Source organism: Dryobates pubescens, chromosome 32, assembly GCF_014839835.1.
Source record: "Dryobates pubescens isolate bDryPub1 chromosome 32, bDryPub1.pri, whole genome shotgun sequence".
Classification (NCBI taxonomy): Eukaryota; Metazoa; Chordata; class Aves; order Piciformes; family Picidae; genus Dryobates; species Dryobates pubescens.
Genome location: NC_071643.1, coordinates 4,011,172 through 4,030,430, shown reverse-complemented (window position 1 = coordinate 4,030,430; position 19,259 = coordinate 4,011,172). Strand labels below are relative to the sequence as shown.

The following is a 19,259-nucleotide window of genomic DNA, read 5'->3' as shown; positions in this document are numbered from 1 at the left end:
AAGGCTAAGCTTAAGCACACAAGCTGGATTTGGAGGCACAAGCTCCATTAGCAGCCAGTACCCTCCATGTACTGCTGCTGCTTTAGAGAGCAGACTTCCCTGCCACCTTCTAGGGCCTTTCATTTTCCTTCCCTGAGATCTCCTGCCAGAGGCAAAGAATTCAGAGCTTCTGTCTACCAGTGGGTCAGCTTCCCTCTGTGACATTAATGGGAATTGCAGGTGCACTTCAGCCCAACTGTTAATGCCTTCAAACAGCATTAAAAAGGCTACATGCACTGGGGAGGGGAGGAACACACATCTGTTGGTGCAACCTTAGCTGTCAAGGGGAAATGAGCAGTGGAAAAAGACAGAATGATAGGGAAATTAAATTAGAATGCAGGAAGAGGATTATTAGTAACAGAAGGGAACTTTTACCTGTGCTGCTGGCCAAAATACTTTCAAGATGCTCAGCAAGAATCCACCAGAGTACAGGAAGCCCAGCAGACTATCCCAGTACAACGCTGACCTGGAGGGTTCTGGGGAGATTTCTGCACTCTAAGAGAACTCATCAGCCCAGCCCAGGTCTGATTTTGGTGGACTTCCTGTCCCTTGTTTCTCTGGGTTGCCAGGAGTTCCTCACAGAGCCTGGCAGGACAGCCCTTCAGGCATTCCTGCGAGGCTCTTGGCTCTCCTGCCAAAAGGTCTGGGGCATGATCAAAAGCAGGGTGAGTGAAGAGGAGAGGCAGGGCAGTACTCTGACTGACATGGCACAAGTGTGCTCTTGTAAGAGTTTCCTGGGTGTTGCCTGACAAAGGACATCCCAGCTTGCTCTCACTGTCAGTCCAAGCTGCTTGCTCAGACCTACAGACTAAAGAGACCTCCAGCAGCCTCAGAGAGGGCAGTCACCCTGGACAGGCTGTCACCTCCAGAGCAGGCTGGCTGAGAACTGCACATCTATTTTTGGTCTCACCTTGTCATGCTTCCTGCCCTCTCCAGGCTGATTTCCCCCTTTGGTTAAGGCAATGGTATTTTATCATAGCACCACAGAAAGCACAGGACATTCAACTTGGCAAAAAGCTTTTGGCACTGACTTTATTAAGCACCAATGATTTACACCACAGCCTTCTCAAACATGCTTCCACTTCTCCTGTCCCTCTAATAACATCCTTCTATGCCCTCTCAGGGTGTTACCTTCACCTTAGCTCTGATCCTATCCCTATTCCTCAAGCTCTTCAACACACTGGCAGTCTTTTCATCCAGACTACTCTGCCTTGCCCTCCACCCTGCCTAGCCAGTCTCTCAAAAGATTGATTAGATCATGTAGCAGAAGCTAATAGCTCTCAGCCCAACTGGCTTTTCACCCCAATGTACCTGGCCAGCATCAGTTCTTGTTCTGCCCCAGGTTCCTTTTAAGATCTCTTTTCCTTAGTTATCCTTTCCTGTCCCACTGATTTCCAACCCCAAATACCACCAGCCTGCAGGGAAATAGTTTCCAGAGCTTTTCTACAGTGCACTGCAGCTTCATTTCAGGCTGTACAGAGGGATGTCTGAATGCCAATCTCCACAGGTCACCTAACACCTGGATTGCAGAGTACAGGCATGGCAGAACTGCCAAGGTTTGAACATCCAAGGCTGCACTGCTAATGACTCAAACAATCCTAAAAACAAAATGTGAATTGGCTGAAAACACGTAAGTGACTGCATAGAAAGTTCTTTTTCTTCTCCTTCTTCATAAGTTCAGAGGGATGGAAAGGTTTCTGATATGGACACCAGCCTGTTGAATAAAACCTGGCAGCTTTCACCCCACTCATGTCTCTTAGGCCAGCACAGGGCTGCATGACATTAACAGCTTCCAGCCAGAGCACTAACAGGAGGGAAAGAACTCCTTCTGTTACCTTACAAAGCATACCAAGTGCTAACAGCCTTCCCTCACCTCATTGTTTTTCCCAAACCATTGTCAGAAATTCTGATAACAGGTTCATCAGGCTCACAACAAAGAGGTGATGGCCATATCCACCAAGAATAAAACATGCAAAGAATACTGCAAAGAATTAACCAGGTTGGAAAAGACCTTCAAGATCACCAACCCACCACCCAACAACAGCTAATCAACTAAACCATGGCACCAAGGGCCTCATCCAGGCTCTTTCTAAACACCTCCAGGGATGGTGACTCCACCACCTCCCTGGGCAGCACATTCCAATGGCCAAACTCTCTTTCTATGAAGAACTTCTTCCTAACATCCAGCCTAAACCTTCTCTGGCACAGCTTGAGACTGTGTCCTCTTGTTCTGTCACAGGTTGCCTGGGAGAAGAGACCAACCCCCACCTGGCTGCAACCTCCTTTCAGGTAGTTGTAGACAGCAATAAGGTCTCTCCTGAGCCTCCTCTTCTCCAGGCTAAATACTCCCAGCTCCCTCAGCATCTCCTCAGCTCAAGACCCCTCCCCAGCCTTGTTGCCCTTCTCTGGACACATTCAAGACTCTCAACATCCTTCTTAAACTGAGGGGCCCAGAACTGGACACAGGACTCAAGGTGTGGCCTAACTAGTGCTGAGCACAGGGCACAATGACTTCCCTGCTCCTGCTGGCCACATTGTTCCTGATGCAGGCCAGGATGCTGTTGGCCCAGGGGTCTTTGCCAACCTGAATGATTCTATAGTTCCATGATTCTATGGTTCAGCTCAGCACATACTGTTAACTCTCATCAAAACAAGCTGAAGCAACTGAAAACTTGCCAGCCTTTGCATTATATGAAGTCCCTATTTTACCAGTTTAGTCAAGCCCATATCATCCCCCACCTCCCCTACTAAGTGGCTGTACTAGCAGAAGAGAAACAGATCTTGATCAAGATACTTGCAAAGCATTCAAAGCACATGTTGATAGAAATGATGTCTTAAGAGGGGAAGCTTTGATTACAGTTTACTGTCAACAAGCAAACAACAAAAACCAGCCAACCAACCAAGACAAAAACTGCTCCCCTGATAACAGCTGGCCACATCACTGTCTTGTCACAAAGCTTTTCTAGAACTGGGGGTGCTGAGGGCACCAGCCCAACCAAAGCAGGCTTTAATTCTTCCCTGTGTTTTGTTTCCCTCCCCTGTATTTACATTCTAGTGGACTGTGAAGTTTCCAAAGTGCCATTTTTCCATTGCTCTTGCAGGGCTGTAGAAGATGCAAATCACAACACACTCCACTGCTTATCTCAAAATCTGGGAGAGATAGGAGCACGTCTAGAGCGGGGGGCCCCAGGTTCAGGGGATTCAGCAGGAGCTAGACCATCTGTGCTAGGCTCTTCCCGTGGGCTTTGTTGAATGCTCTTCTGAAGCCTCACCTGCATGCCAAACCGAAGAGATTCACATCCTCCTGACCTCAGAGGAGCGCAGTTTCAGCACTCTTGTGCAATCTCCTCTGGCTCGCTTTGGCTATTTGTAGTATCACTAAGGAAACCGAACGTGAGACTGGCGATCTCTATCCAACATGTGCCTTCCCCAGACGTGATCTCAGCTAACTTGTGCATCACTTAACTTCAGCCCATTCCTTCCCATACAAATACTCAGGAAATCAGGTTGAACGGGAAGGTAAAGCTACCATAGCTGTGTCTGAGCAGATTTTCACGTCGAGCACACAAAGATCTCCAGTGACCTCTAATGGCAGGCTGCCAAGCCTCTGGATCTCCAGAACCTGTGATGCTAAGCAGAGTGCATTGTATATTTGCTCTAAAGAGAGTGAGTCACACCTAGCACTGGCTGGAAGGGCTCACAGCACTTTACAAGACTGGGATGTAATTACCTACCGGACATGGAGGCAGAGGGATATGATGTGATTCACTTAAGATCATGCACCTGGTCTGGAAGAGCCACCAAGGATACAGTTCAGGGCTTCTCTGTCCCAATTCAAAGCTTTCTCCAAGTGAACCTGATAATAAAACAACTGGATTAGATACAGATACAGCCAAGTCTGTCTTAAATCCAGTGTTCTGCTCTACCCTTTCTTGGCAAATTCAAAGCATACACCAGAAAGCCAACTAGAGCCTGGGCTGCAGCAAGAGAAGCATAGCCAGCAGGGCAAGGGAGGTGATTCTCCCCCTCTGCTCCACTCTGCTGAGACCCCACTTGGAGTACTGTGTCTAGTTCTGGGGCCTCTGTTACAGGAAAGATCTGGAGGTGCTGGAAGGTGTCCAGAGAAGGGCCACGAGGATGAGCAGAGGGCTGGAGCTGCTCTGCTATGAGGACAGGCTGAGAGAGTTGGAGTTGTTCAGTCTGGAGAAGAGAAGACTCTGAGGAGACCTTCTTGTGGCCATCCAGTATCTGAAGGGGGCTACAAGAAAGCTGAGAAGGGACTTTTTAGGATGTCAGGGAGTGACAGGATGGGGGGAAATCGATCCAAGCTAAGGGAGGTTAGATTTAGAACAGACATTCAGAAGAAGTTCTTCCCCATGAGGGTGGTGAGACACTGGAATAGGTTGCCCAGGGAGATGGTAGAAGCCTCACCTCTGGAAGTTTTTAAGGCCAGGCTGGATGTGGCTCTGAGCAACCTGATCTAGTGGGAACCATCCCTGCTCATGGCAGGGGGGTTGGAACTACATGATCCCTGAGATCCCTTCCAACCCTGATAATTCTGTGATTCTTTTCTGAATAAAATACTTACTGTGAGCCAGTGCTTGGTGTTGGTTAGAGCCTGTGCAAGGGCAGAGTTTTAATTATGGAAAATCAGGGGGGAAAACCCAAAAACTCCTTACTTTTGATCTGACTTAATCCAGAAGTGACTTTGGCCTGCTCCTTGCTCATGAGCCAACAGGGGTTTTGGATTAGTTTTTCCCAGCAATATAGAGTACAATTAGCAGCTCTAGGGGCTTGACTTTTTGTGTGCTTATCCTCACAACTCAGCTGGTTTTTTTTCAGAATCCGTACCATTCCCTAACTTAGGAGTGGAAATCTCAAGCAACTATTCACACTCAAGGCAGGTCATGGTCACTGACATGGCTACAACTCACACTGGGTGCAGTTTGAAGTCCACATAGGCAAGGAAACACCAGATAGCCAAGGCAAAACCTTGGCTTATTTTCAGGCTGGCCCTCCACTCTATCTGGCTCCAGCCACAGGGTGTAGCAAATGCCAAGATACTCAAAAGCACATTTCACACAGAGAAGCCAGAGGCACCAGTAAGCTACCATAGAATCATTAGGGTTGGAAGGGACCTCAAGGATCAGCCAGTTCCAACCCTTCTGCCATGGGCAGGGACACCTCACAATACAGCAGGTTGCTCACAGCCACATCCAGCCTGGCTGCAAACACCTCCAGGCAGGAGGCTTCCACCACCTCCCTGGGCAACCTGTGCCAGTCTCTCACCACCCTCATGGGCAACAACTTCTTCCTAACATGCAATCTGAATCTCCCCATTTCTAGTTTTGCTCCATTCCCCCCAGTCCTATCCCTCCCTGACACCCTGAAGTCCCTCCTGAGCTTTCTTGCAGCCTCCTTCAGATACTGGAAGGCCACAAAGTCTCTTTGGAGCCTTCTCTTCTCCAGACTGAACAGCCCCAAGTCCCTCAGTCTGTCCTCATAAGAGAAGAGCTCCAGCCCTCTGCTCATCCTTGTGGCCCTTCTCTGGACACCTTCCAGCGCCTCCAGATCCTTCCTGTAATAGAGGCTCCAGAATTGAATCCAGTACTTTGGGTGGCACCATGCACCACCTGATGTGAGTGCACCAGCTCTGTAAAGGCTCTGGCCTCTCAGCAAACACAAAGCAGTAAGACTTAGCTTAGCAGCAAGGAAAGGAAATCTCACAGGAGCAGCATGACTTAGAGAGAGAGCTGAGCACCTGCAGCACTACCATGACTCAGGTGACGAGCAGCCATTTGTCCAGCCCCAGCAGTGAGGGTGGTTATCCAAATCCAAGGCATTTTCCCAACAAGAGGCTCAGTGTAGAGCTTAACACTCTCCCAGAACCTTCAATAGTAAGCCCATGTCCCCCTCTCTCACTTGGTAATGAAAAATAACATGCAGGTGTATCCTTTTATCAGGAAACCAGCGTCCCCCTAATTGCTCCCACCATGGGAGTTTTTAAAGTGCCACTCATTTGAGCAGCTTCTGAGAGCATTAAACCTGGCCTAATGCAGATTAGCAGAAGATTTACAGTAACAGCACTTGGAAAGGATAGGTTTTGGATTTATCATCTTGACAAATTCTAAGCTGCACACATGAGTCCAGAAATAAACATAGACCTAAGTGAGACCTCAGTTGCCATGCAAGGCAGCTCCTATGCAAAGCAAAACTTCCCTCTCATAGCATTTTCCATTGCATCAAAGTACTTTTGCTCTTGAAAAGGAAATAGAGAATAGCTTCACACAGCTAAGAATTCCTCTTCCACCTTGCAGCATAAAGCTCCTCTGCACAGGAAATCAATGGAAAGAAAGCAAGCCTGAGGTTCTGGTGACACTTGAAGCCCTAATGCTCACTCCACTGCATATGCAGATCTAGGCAGGAGACCATAGCATACGCAGCTCTAAGCAGGAGATTGGAAGCCTGAGCTGCCTGTCAAGAACTGTGATTTACTTCAGACAAAAGTCAGATTGCTTTCTTCACAGCACAAAGTTTTGTGAGGCCAGGTCTGGTGGTGTGAATTGCCTGGTGCCAGCATTTAGAGCATACACTCCATGGTGTGCCACACCTCATCATTTGTATGTACTCCTTAGTGTGGCCAGCAGGAGCAGGGAAGTCATTGTGCCCTGTACTCAGCACTGGTCAGGCCACACCTTGAGTCCTGTGTCCAGTTCTGGGCCCCTCAATTTAAGGACATTGAGACTCTTGAATGTGTCCAGAGAAGGGCAAGGAGGCTGGGGAGAGTCCTTGAGCACAGCCCTATGAGGAGAGGCTGAGGGAGCTGGGGTTGCTTAGCCTGGAGAAGAGGAGGCTCAGGGGAGACCTCACTGCTCTCTACAGCTCCCTGAAGGGAGGTTGGAGTGAGGAGGAGGCAGCCCCTTCTCCTTGGTGTCAAGCAACAGGAGCAGAGGAAATGGTTCTAAGCTGCACCAGGGGAAGTTGAGGCTGTATCCTAGGAAATATTTCTTCACAGAGAGGGTTCTCAGATACTGGAATGCCCAGGGCAGTGGTGGGGTCACCATCCCTGGAGGTGTTTAAACACCTGTGGAGCTGGCACTCAGGGACAGGGTTTAGGAATGACCCCAAATTGGGTCGAGGGTTGGACTAGACGACCTCTGAGGTCTCTTCCAACTGGATGTTTTCTGTGATTCTGTGAATTAGTAGAATAAATCTCTGTGGAGATCATTTTCTGTGTGCCTGAGTATGGCACAAGATAACCCTGATGTAATGTGAACACCAGAAGGGAGGCAGAGCTTTACAGTGTTCAAAGGAGGTTAACCAAAGCTCCGGCCCTGGCACTGCCAGACCGGGAAAAAGAAGTCTGAATTCTATGTGGATGTTAAAGAGGGCCAGGCTAAGAGAATCCCGGTGCACGGACGCGGCGGGGAGGCGCCGAGCAGCAGCCCTGTCCCGGGCTGTGAGAGGCAGTGGCCAGAGGGTGGCCGCATTGTCCGCAAAGCCGTGCAGCCAGCGCTTGGGCGGCAGCCGCGGCCGGCAGCCGGCAGCCTGGGGAGCCCGCAGCGCTGAGCTTCACATCGCGCTAAGGCTTCCTTAACTGAGAGAGCTTCCAAAAGGCTGAGCAGCGCCTTACAGTGTGAAACTTGGTCAGTGCAACGGCAGGGTTTAGAACTAAGAAGCGGAGAAGGGTTTAACCTGGCCGTGCCCAGAGAGTGGTGGTGAATGGTGCCACAGCCAGCTGGAGGCCAGTCACCAGTGGTATCCCTCAGGGATCAGTGCCGGGCCCCATCCTGTTTAATATCTTTATTGATGATCTGGATGAGGGCATTGAGTCAGTCATCAGTAAATTTGCAGATGACACCAAGCTGGGAGCAGATGTTGGTCTGTTAGAAGGTCTGCAGAGGGACCTTGACCGGCTGGACAGATGGGCAGAGTCCAACAGGATGGCATTCAACAAGTGCAAGTGCTGGGTGCTGCACTTTGGCCTCAGCAACCCCATGCAGAGCTACAGGCTGGGGTCAGAGTGGCTGGAGAGCAGCCAGGCAGAAAGGCACCTGGGGGTACTGCTTGACAGCAGCTGAACATGAGCCAGCAGTGTGCCCAGGTGGCCAAGAAGGCCAACGGCATCCTGGCCTGCGTCAGAAATACTGTGGCCAGCAGGAGCAGGGAAGTCATTGTGCCCTGTACTCAGCACTGGTTAGGCCACACCTTGAGTCCTGGGTCTATTTTTGGGCCCCTCAATTTAAGAAGGACATTGAGAGACTTGAATGTGTCCAGAGAAGGGCAACGAGGCTGGGGAGAGGCCTTGAGCACAGCCCTGTGAGGAGAGGCTGAGGGAGCTGGGGTTGTTTGGCCTAGAGAAGAGGACGCTCAGAGGAGACCTTCTTGCTGTCTACAACTACCTGAAAGGAGGCTGTAGCCAGGAGGGGGTTGGTCTCTTCTCCCAGGCAACCAGCACCAGAACAAGAGGCCACAGTCTCAAGCTGTGCCAGGGGAAGTTTAGGCTGGAGGTGAGGAGAAAGTTCTTCATAGCCATTGGAATGTGCTGGCCAGGGAGGTGTTGGAGTCACTGTCCCTGGAGGTGCTCAAGAGGGGACTGGATGTGGCACTTGGTGCCATGGTTTAGTAGTCATGAGGTCTTGGGTGCCAGGTTGGACTTGATGGTCTTTGAGGGCTTTTCCAACCTTACTGATTCTCTGATACTTGAGGACTGGAGGAAACCTGTGACTAACAAAGAGTCTCTGTGCTCTTATCACAGAAGCCTCCCCAGAGATCTTTCCCTAACTAATGAGGTGTCCTTCAAAGACAGCAGCAACCAGAAGTGACAGGATACAGCCTGAACTTCTCAACTTTTAAGATTTTTTTTAACTTTTTAGAACTTCTCTGCCCAGGGAGGTGCAAAGCCTCATTTTAATCAACATGGAACAATCCTTGTTGTCAATACAGACTAGGGATGAGGTCTCAGAAAGCAGCCCTGAGGAAAAGTATTTCAAGGTGCTGATGGATGAGAAGCTGGACATGAGCAGCTTGCAGCACTGAAGGCCAACGGCAGCCTGGGCTGCATCCAAAGCAGTGTTGCCAGCAGATCCAGAGAGCTGACTCTGCCACTTTGCTCTGGTAAGTCCTCACCTGGAGAACTGTGTCTGGCTCTGGAACCCTCAATATAGGAACCTGATGGAGCAGGTCCAGAGGAGGGCCACTACAAGGACAGGCTGAGGAAGCTGGGGGTGTTCAGCCTGGAGAAGAAGAGGCTCCAGGGAGGCTTTCCAGTACCTGAAGGGGACCTACAAGAATGGGGAAAGTCTGTTTACAAAGGCCTGCAGTGACAGGCAATGGCTTTAAGCTGGAGAAGAGCAGGATTAGTTTGGATGTTAGGAACAAGTTCTTCACTATGAGGGTAGTGGAACACTGGAATAGGTTGCCCAGGGAGGGCCCCTTCCCTGAAGGTGAGGCTCGACGAGGCCCTGGGCACTGCTGGTCTAGTTGGGGATGTCCCTGCTGACTGCAGGGCAGTGAGGCTGGATGACCTTTGGAGGTCCCTTCTGGCTGGACCATTCTATGATTCTGTGGGGTATTTGGTGCAGGGGGTGTACTTGTAAGAGGGGAACATGGAGTAGGTGGCCTGGGCAGGAAGGAAAAGGAAAGGAAGAGGGTTACCTGCAGATGGGAATTCAGGATAAAAGCAGGCTGCATTTGAGACCCCACAAGGATCTGCCTCATGGACTCTCCCTGTATTCAAATCAAGTTTTACAGGACTCCTGCGTCTCCTTTGTGAACACCAACCTCTAGTGATGAAAACTTTTCCTGCACAAGGATTTGGATCCTGCAGCTGCCTAAGTTGCAGAGAAGCCAGGAGCTCCAAAAACTGCTTCACTTGCATCCAAGTGCCTGTATATCCAGCTCTGAAAGCGTCTCTTGGCCCCTCACTTACCCAAAACCACCACCATAAAATAGAAAGTAAGTGCCAGCCTCCATCCTGCAGTCATTTTGGGTGTTGAATAAGGCAGAAACATGCAGTAAAACCCATCGGGAGGCTCTGCATTAACCCATTTTGGACCGTCAGCCTTTACTAACCACACCGTTTCTCCAGACCTTTTCAGCTCAGCTTTAGCAGTTCCCCCCACTCCCCCTAGAGCTGCATGCTGAGCCCCTGAAGGTACAAACTGGAGACACATCACAGCAATTATACTCCAAAAGGCGATGGAGGAGGACTGGTGTTGGGGCTCCTGGTGCCGCGGCAGTCAGCAGTGCTCCCTGTGTTTCCATGTATTAACGTGTGAGGTGGCGTAGAAACGTGTATAAATAGGTGTTTCAGTTATGCCCTCTTCATAAGGATAGAGACAGAGGTTTAAGTACACGTGTGAGGTTAGAGGAAGGCGCTGCTCTAGGCACAAAACGTTCTTTAATAAGATGTAATGAAGCGAATAATCAAACGGAGACCTAACTATGAAGTAATTAAACCAAACTGCACCTCAGGGAGCTCGAGGGCACCGAGCCTGCTGCAGTCAAGAGGGCTCCGCTCAGGAACCCAGGGTGGGCAGAGCCCCAGCAGGACACCCAGTGGGTCCGGACGGCTGTCGCTGGCTGCCGGCTCCCGGCCGGCTCCCCCCGGCCAAGCGCCAGGCCCGGGAAGCAGGGCAGGGGAGGGAAGGGAGCGCTGCGGGAAGGCTAAGGACGATGAAGCAGCTCAGCGCGCCGCGGAACTCGGGCGGCTGTGCCGTGCCGGGCCCGCCCCGCCTGGGAGGAGCCTGCGCGGCCGCTGGGACCCGCCGCTGGGGCCCGCCCCTGGCGACGGCGATGCGGCGCGGCCCTGCGCGGCCATGAGGCTGACGCGGGCCGTCGTGCTCGCACGATCCAAAGCCGCCGCGCTCGACGGTGTCCGCCGCCTAAACTGCTGGTGGGCGTCGGGGGGGGGGACGGCCAGGGGCCTGGCGGGAGGCGGGGCGGGCAAGGCTGGGCAGCCAGGCCTCGGGATACCGGCAGGCCTGGGGCGCAGGCGGGGATGGATGGATGGCGGGGCGGGGACTAGTTAGGGATGGATGGTTAGCGTGGGGGCACCAGTTAGGGATGGACGAGGGGAAACAGGCAGGGATGGATGAGAGGGAACAGGCAGGGACGAGGGAGGACAGTTAGGGATGGACGAGGGGGAACAGGCAGGGATGGATGAGGGGGAACCAGACAGGGACGAGGGAGGACAGTTAGGGATGGAACAGGGGGAACAGGCAGGGATGGATGAGAGGGAACAGGCAGGGACGAGGGAGGACAGTTAGGGATGGACGAGGGAGGACAGTTGGGGATGGACGAGGGGAAACAGGCAGCGATGGATGAGAGGGAACAGGCAGGGACGAGGGAGGACAGTTAGGGATGGACGAGGGGGAACAGGCAGGGATGGATGAGGGGAAACAGGCAGGGACGAGGGAGGACAGGGATGGACGAGGGGGAATAGGCAGGGATGGATGAGGGGGACAGGGCGGTGTGGTGTGGAGGGGGCCCACAGTGGGCCGTGCCAGAGCAGCCTCGGTGGGTCCTGGCTGGAGGTGGTGGCGGTGCCTGGCTGGGGCCGCGCAGGGCGGGCGGCGGCTGCGCCCCGCCGTGCCCCCAGTGACAGCCCTCTCCCTGCTCTCCTCCGCAGGGGCAGCCGCCTGACCGATGTAAGTACGGCGCTTCCCGCTCCCATCCTGCCGGGACGAGCCAGCGAGGAGGGGCCCCGGCAGCCTGCCGCGTCCAGCCGCGGCCTGTAGCCGGCGGTGCTGTCGCAGCGGGGAAGCCTTAGCCTGGGCCGGCCGCCAGGGCGGGGAGGGGATGATGCGGTTTGTCGGGGCGGGGAGGATGGCGCAGCCCTGGCCTGGGGCTGGCCCGCTGCCAGCGAGCTGCAGCGCTTTTCGGGATTGATTAGCATCTCAAAGGATTGTTGTTCCAGAGACACTTGGAAAATTCCCAGAAAGCAGGACCCTGAGTCCTGCCTCGGTTCTCTGGATCTTTGGATGACGTACTGTCGTTGGGAGAGGGCTGGCTGGGGTTAAGAGGGATCCTCTCCCGTGTGCGGGGGCTGGAAACCGGGTTGGAGGCTGCAGAGTTGCTGGAGCGGAAGGGCGACGTGATGTTGGCTGGTGTCTGCACTTCCATTCCTGAGCAGAGAGGGCACAGGAGCTGCTGACTCTGCACTGACTGGAAGCAAATCTGCTGGTGTTAAGCTCTGGTTAAACGGAAGCAAAATCCTCAGTTCTGGTTCTCGCTATTATCTTGCTTGCCTGTGATTTAAATTGGCTTTCCAGCACCACCACCCCCACCCCTCATTTCTGGGGGGTGTGCCAACTTGCTTTTTCTCTCTCTACCTGCCTAGATATCCATATGCCGGGATTTACCCAACATCGAGGTGATCACATTCAGGTGAATATCAGAGTGACAGCTTTGGAGGGGAGGGGGAAAATCACCTTTGTCATGGGGCTGGTATCTTACCATCTTTCTGTGATTGAGTGTCTGAACTGCCTGGTTCTTTTTGCCTCATCTCTCAAGTGGCAGAGATGCAGAAGTGATTATTCTCCTGCTAGCTCCTCTGCACCTTTCCCTTTGATGCTTAAGAAAATAATCCTGGTTTCAAGAGGTGTTAAAACCTCTTAGCACTATTGCTCCCCAAGTCCTTTTCAGTGGTTTAGATGGAATCGTCCAGGCTTCTCTGTAAGGCCAGTTTGCAGAATGCCTGTTGAAATGCTTCTTGGATCTTGAAAAGCTTTCCTATCTTTAAGCCTCCCTCCAACACTCCCATCCTTCACCTGCTCTAGGGAGCCTGAAGAGTCAGTGCTGCCTGCAAATTTGAGCCTTTTAGACTGCCAATCTTGAACAGGCTGTCATTCAGTGAGTGGGCAACTGCTGCCGAAAAGGGTGTGTGTGATGCGTGTGCAGGGGAAGCTGCAGCTGGTGCTTTTCTTCAGCAGAGAAGACAGGCTGCTGGGGTTTAATTACATGTTGAAAAAGATGAAATGTTCTAATTTTGTTCTGTGCAAAGCCATAGGCCCCTGCATGGCCCTTGCTGTGCTCTGCCAGGATGAGGCTCCCCAGTGAAGCTCTTGTAGGAAAGGGGGATGGAAAGCTGCTGTGCTGTTGGATCACAGCATAGGCTCCCGGCCGGGAGGCTGCTGCGCTGCAGGGGCTGTGCTCCCGGCCTGGAGGCTGCTGCGCTGGAGGGGCCGCGCTGCCGGCCGGGAGGCTGCTGCGCTGCAGGGGCCGCGCTCCCGGCCGGGAGGCTGCTGCGCTGCAGGGGCCGCGCTCCCAGCTGGACAGTACAGCAAAGAAGGGATGAGCTCAGTGGTCTCTGATCCCATGATTGATTCCCCTGCAGCGTGAATGGCATCTCTGACCTTGAGCCTCTGAACCAGTGCCAGAATCTGAGTGAACTCTACCTGAGGAAGAACAACATTGCAAGCCTAAATGAGCTCTTCTACCTCAAAAACCTGCCCCGGCTGCGGGTCCTGTGGCTGTCAGAAAACCCCTGCTGTGGCTCAGACCCCCACCACTACCGGATGACGGTGCTGCGTAACCTGCCCAGCCTGCAGAAGCTTGATAACCAAGGTGGGTAAACAGACAGCACTAAACCATGGGCAGCAGGAACTGGAAGCTGGTGATGTGTTGGTTCCTCTTGTTTAGGTGTCCTTTGACGACTCCTGGATGTGGTAGTGATACTCAGCCAGGTGGCATCTGTTGGAGGCTGTCTCCTCTGGGAGATCCACCACTCCTAAGCTGTTTTCTCCCTTCCTTGCAGTGCCAGAGTTAACAATAGCCAAGAGAGCCTGATTGCAGCTGAGACAATCCCAGTAATTAGTGGGGATTTAAAGCTCTCTACTTTGCTGTGGCAAAACAAAGATTCTGTAATTGGATCCACTGTTGTAACAAAAATGAGAAGCTTTTTCTCTCTGGTGGCAGTAATTTGGTGGCTTTTGGAGCCTTCTCCAGAGACAGGAAGTGGCAAAGTGTGTTTGTATCCCAGATACTTTTCCCTCTTTGAGAGGCTGGTGGCAGCTGCTGGCACTCCCCTGCACAGGTTTTACCACAGGAGGATGGAAGCAAAGGGCCTGCACAAAGGACAGGTTTTGGACCAAAGCCCTGGAGTGTAACTCTAGAGCAGCAGTACCTGCCCCATTACAAACACAGTCTTCTGGGCTGCTGGAGTTGATTGCAGCAGGATTTTGTTCTGGCTTTTGCAGCTGTGACAGAGGAAGAACTGTCCCAGGCGCTGGTGGATGGGGAGGAGATCACAGCCCCACCAGCTAGGAGGAAGGTGGAGAATGGCAGCCCTGAATCCAGTGCAGCCGAGTCCACAACGGAGACCGAGAGTGAGCTGCTGAACATCAGTCTGGAGGAGACAAAGTGAGGGCTTGCTCGGGAGCTCTTAGCATTTTGGGTCTGAACTTGAGGGTAGCATGAAGGGATCCTGCCAGCCAACCCTGACAGGCCACGGGCCAGGCCTGCAACTGTGTGCAGATTCCTGTTGCTCCAGTTGCCGTGGTGCAGCTGTGCTGGTTTAATAGCACTTGTGGGGCTGGTTCTGTATCTGCAAACCAGTCTCTTCCCTAGGTGGGTCCTTACTCTGAAGCACGTCAGCTGCATGTGCAGGCAGAGGTGGATCTTCTCTGAAGTGTGAGCTCCAATCCACTCTTGCTTAGCTCTGCTTCTGCCACATGCTTTGGTGCGTGGCAGAGCTGTGGCACGTGTCCCAGTGCAGTGTGCCATGGGCTGCAGTCCCAGGTATGGGAATCTGTCACCCCAGTTAGGGCTGCGAGAAGACTCTTTGTGGCAGTGTGCTGCTTCTCTTTTTCTAGCTGTGAGGCTGTTGCTTGACCTGTGGGAGTTTTGCTTGGGGATGTTGTGGCCAGCAGGCAGTGGTGGGGTGTGAATAGGTGTGCCTTGAATCCTTCAGCCAGATACTTCCCACGTGGTGACCATCAAGGATTAGAAAGGATTGGCCTGGCAGAGTTAAGGATCTCCCAGCTGGTCATAGCATCATCAGGGTTGGAAGGGACCTCAAGGGTCATCTGGTTCCAACCCTCTGCCATGGGCAGGGACACCTCACATTAGATCAGGTTGCTCAGAGCCACATCCAGCCTGGCCTTAAACATAGCAACATTTGCTCTTCCTCCCCTTCAGCAAAATTCGAGAGGAGCTTGGTATGAAGCCTCTTCCCAGGGACAAGTTTTCCTCCTTTTCACCTCGAGAGACAGACTGCAGCCGAAAGAAGAGAGTGAGTATCCTTGAAGACCAAACTGCTTCTCATCCTCCAGGTGTCACACCACACACAGAAAGCCCCATGGGGTTTGTCCTCCTGGGGAGGCTGCTCAGGAGCTCACATTCACTGGGGCTGTGCTAAGAACACATGGGAGTTGGGCAGCATCTGAAATGCAGCCAGCAGACTGCCTGGTGGAAAGGAGGCTGCTGGGTTGAAAGCTTAGCTGGTTCCTCAGCCTCCTCCGTGGTGTAACCTTGGGCCAGCCACATGGACCTTGGCTGTTGAGCTGGGAATTGCTGTCTGCTGGGCTCGGTGCCACCTCAGTTGGCATGGGAAGGCCAGAGTGAGATCTAGATATGTCCTGCCTTATCTTAATCACCTGCAATCTGTCTTTTGCTCACGTTGGAGGTGTACTTTAGTGGATTGCTTTGAAGTGGTATGCGGTGGCCTGGCCTTCAGAAGAAAAGGAAGCATTAGAGAAGAGGAAATGGCCACAGGTTGCAGCTGGGCAGGCTCAGGCTGGATGTTAGGAAGGATTTTCCCTAGAAGGACAGTTATTCAGAGAGGCTGAGGAATCTCTCCCTGGGGCTTTTCAAGACATGGTTTGACAAGAGCCATGGTCTGGTATTGGCAGTGGTCCTGCATTGGTGGGAGGTTGGGCTGGGGACCATCAAGGGTTCCCTCAGTCCTGAGCTTTTGTCATTCTATCAGCTCATGCTGCTCAGATCAGAGGGTTTCTGTCATTTCTCTTCCTACACATGGTCACACTGGAGAGAAGCAGCAGCTCCTGAATGTGCTTTTCCTCACAAGAAGCTACTGTTGGCGTGGTGGCCAGCAGCCAGAGGCACGTAGGCCGCCTGTGCTGGAGCTGGCTGGTGATTTGTCCTGCATTCCAGTTAGCCTGGCTCATCTCCTACAGCTTCTGCACATGTTTGCCCCCAGGGCTTGGTTGGTCTGGCCCTGTCAATGCAGGTGGCTGTTGCAAACTGCTGCCCATGGTGGTGGCAGTGGTGGTGACAGTGGAGTTCCTGGAGAGAGCATCCAATGTCCTTTTCCAGGCTGGCATCAACCTGCTTTGGTAAAGCAATGTCTGTCTTGTCCTGACAGAACAATATCCTGAATGCCATCCTGCTCCTCCTGAAGGAACTGGACACGGAGGGGCTGGAGCTTGTTCAGCAGTCGGTGGGGCGGAGGCTCCAGGCCTCTCGGAAGAAGGAGCTGCAGGAGGACTGACAACGCACATTACAGACCTCCCTGGAGCACCAGCCCAGCCCCGGGGTGCTGCTCTGCCCACACATGCCTGGCTGCAGCCCAAGCCTCCGTGCTTCCTGCTGTGTTTCCCCTGCAGTGGAGCTGGGACTGAGTGCCGCTGGCTGCCCCTGTAGCTCCTGACATCGTCCCTCGGCTGTGCCCATCGTGCTGGGGCTGGCAGTGCCTGCCCTGGCTCTCAGGAGCTTTCCTGCTCGCATAGCAGGTTCCATTAACCTTTGTACCTGGTGTGGCTGGGGTGGTTTGGTGTGAGCTGCAGGCAAGTCAGTGTAGCAGGAGGGAGCAGGGCTCAGTGAGGGACTCTGCTGTGTGATCAAAGGGGATGGCAGAGCTGGCTGGTGGCTAGAAAGCTCGCTGCTGCTTGGTGCCTTCCTGCTGGGCCAGCTCTGTGTGGAGCAGACTCTGAAGGCAGTTTCTACCACAAAGATTGGCTTTTGTGAAGTCTCTCAGGGAGATGCTGCCTGGAATGAACACCAAGAGCTGTCTGGTGCAGACTAAGGTCAAATGTCTAATTTCTCTGTGTCTTCAGCTCCTGAGTTCTCCAGGTCCCCATCAGCACATGTAGCATCTGACTTGGCAGTCAGGCAGCCTGGGGAAGAGCTCGGTGCAGCCTAGGTGAGACAAATTTCTCTCTGCCAGATTCTGAATGCTCAGCTGTGCTCTTACCCCCACATGCCCCTGCAGGCATTAGAGCAGCTTAAGGAGCTGTCAGGTCAGAGTGAGCAGCCTCTGTGCTTTCTGCAGTCAGGGAAGGAAAACAATCCAAGCTTTACTGCCCAGTTTGCACAGGCAGCTGCATTTACCAAGATTTGATGGAGAGCTGTTAAATACAAACTAAAAGCCTTGTGACACACCCAATAAAACCAATTAGCCCTCCAGGACGTGTCAGTTGTGGCTGGACTTTGGCAAACATGGCAAGAAAAACTGACCCTGGGCATCGCTCCATTAGGTCTGGTTCACAGCTCACATTGTCTGCCCTGCAGAGCAGGAGGAGGGCTGCGGGCCCCTGCCCCTTCCCGCTTCACTGGCCCTGGCAACTGGCTCCCCTGCCTCCAGGCTGCTGCAGGGCTGCTCTTCAAAGCCACTGTCCTCTGTAAGAGCCTTGCTTACAGAGGACAGGAATCAAAAGAGCTGGTGAGCAAAGCTCATTTGTGTGTGCAGAGGTGAAAGCCTGCCCAGGCAGGATGGTGGCCCCTGAGCCGCAGGACACAAGGCCTCTCTGCTGTGGTCTCTGGTGCTGCCTAGGGCAGAGTGGTCCTTCCAAATCTCCACTCTCCCTGCTCCAAAGGTGTCTGAGCCCCTTCGGGCTGGTTCATGCTGCCAGGAAACAGTGCTGCTCGGAGGTGGCAGCAGCCGTGTGTCCATAAGCCTGGTGGCTTGACCTTGATGGGAGGAGGCACAGTTTGAGCATCAGCACTTGGGTGAAGATAGCCTTTAACTCCTCAAATGACCTAGAATCACAGAATCATGTAATCATTTTGGTTGGAAAAGACCTTTAAGATCATCAAGTCCACCCATTATCTAACTCTACCACATCAGTGTCCCTGAACACCACATCAGTGATGGGGAGTCAACCATGACCTAGTTCTTGCCTTCTGCATTAAACCCAGCTGCATTTAAATGGACACAGTGATTTACAAGCTAGCAGACTTCCCTTGACAGCCAGGGCCCAAGAGACTTAGCCATCAGCTTGTTTGCTTGTTTGCCCTCTCCCAGGCTTTTTGCCGGGTGGCAGAAGTCACGCCTTTCCCATGCTGGAGGAGAAGTCAGCTGCCGTTTGAGTGTGCTGGGAGGAGAGTAATGGGAGCCAGCGTCACCGTTTGTCATCAGGGCCTCCTTTGTGGTGGAGGTGGTTAATGGAGCAATCGCCCGAGGCTGCTCTTGTCCCAGAGCAGAGCTCACTGCCTACGTGCTGCGCTTGTCATACTTGGCCACTAGCAGTGCCCCAGCCGCCGCCAGCCACCCTTGATGCTCCCGACCACGTCTTGCTGGGTGACCCTGCAGCATCAGGCTTGCTCTCGGCGCAGCCCCGAGGGGAGGCTGGGCCCTTTGGCCCTTGCCTCTTGCCGCCGGGGGCCTGGCAGCCTGCTTTTGCTGCAAGACACTCCTGGCTTGTTTTGCTCTCTCTTCCTGCTGGAGCTGGATGTGTCAGGGAGCCTGGGTGCTCTTCCTGGCAGGGCCCAGGGTGGTTGCCTCTCATGGGATGCAGGAGCTATGCCTGTCACATCTCCCTCCAGGAATTTGGCACTCCAGGCTTTTTTCCCTGGACACAAGTGAGGTGGTAGGGCTACAGTGACCCCTCTGGAGCTGGCTTGGAGTGTGAGGACAAGCCCTTCCCCCATTCACACCCTAAACTTGGCTGCTGGAAGACTGTGGTGCTGTGCCAACCCCTCCAGTGCCCAGCCTGCTGCTCTGAGCAGCAGGCTGGAGAAACGGCATGGTGGAGAGGAGCCAAGTGCCCAGGGCTTGCCAGCTGCACCTGGGCATGAGGCTCCACCTGGGCTGTGGTACAACCCCAGGCTTTTATAGCATGACCTGCTTTCACCCTGACCTGCTTCCAAGGCAGGGGGCACTGAGTGGTGAGGGTGGGTATGGAAAACACCAGAGGCTGTCTGTCCATGGGCACAGGTCCAGCATTGATTTGTGTTCAAAGCAGCTCTGGGGACTTGGGAAGGCCAATGGTGAGGCAGGCATGTGGGGCCACTGCACTGGGGGGAGCTCCGTGGCTGGT

General features: G+C 53.3%; 1 protein-coding gene across 2 annotated transcripts; it reads left to right on the top strand.

The window, feature by feature from the left end:
• Nucleotides 1–10,825: 10,825 nt before the first annotated feature.
• On the top strand, nucleotides 10,826–17,757 carry CFAP410 (cilia and flagella associated protein 410). 2 transcript variants are annotated; one of them, XM_054175604.1, is made up of 7 exons: nucleotides 10,826–10,936; nucleotides 11,672–11,690; nucleotides 12,383–12,429; nucleotides 13,379–13,608; nucleotides 14,241–14,403; nucleotides 15,181–15,274; nucleotides 16,367–17,757. In XM_054175604.1, exons 1-7 carry the CDS (start codon nucleotides 10,860–10,862, stop codon nucleotides 16,490–16,492), a joined length of 756 nt encoding a protein of 251 aa, XP_054031579.1. In that variant the 5' UTR covers nucleotides 10,826–10,859; the 3' UTR covers nucleotides 16,493–17,757. The 2 variants fall into 2 exon arrangements, with proteins under 2 accessions (XP_054031579.1, XP_054031580.1); XM_054175605.1 differs by lacking the exons at nucleotides 11,672–11,690; nucleotides 12,383–12,429.
• The last annotated feature ends 1,502 nt before the right edge of the window (nucleotides 17,758–19,259 follow it).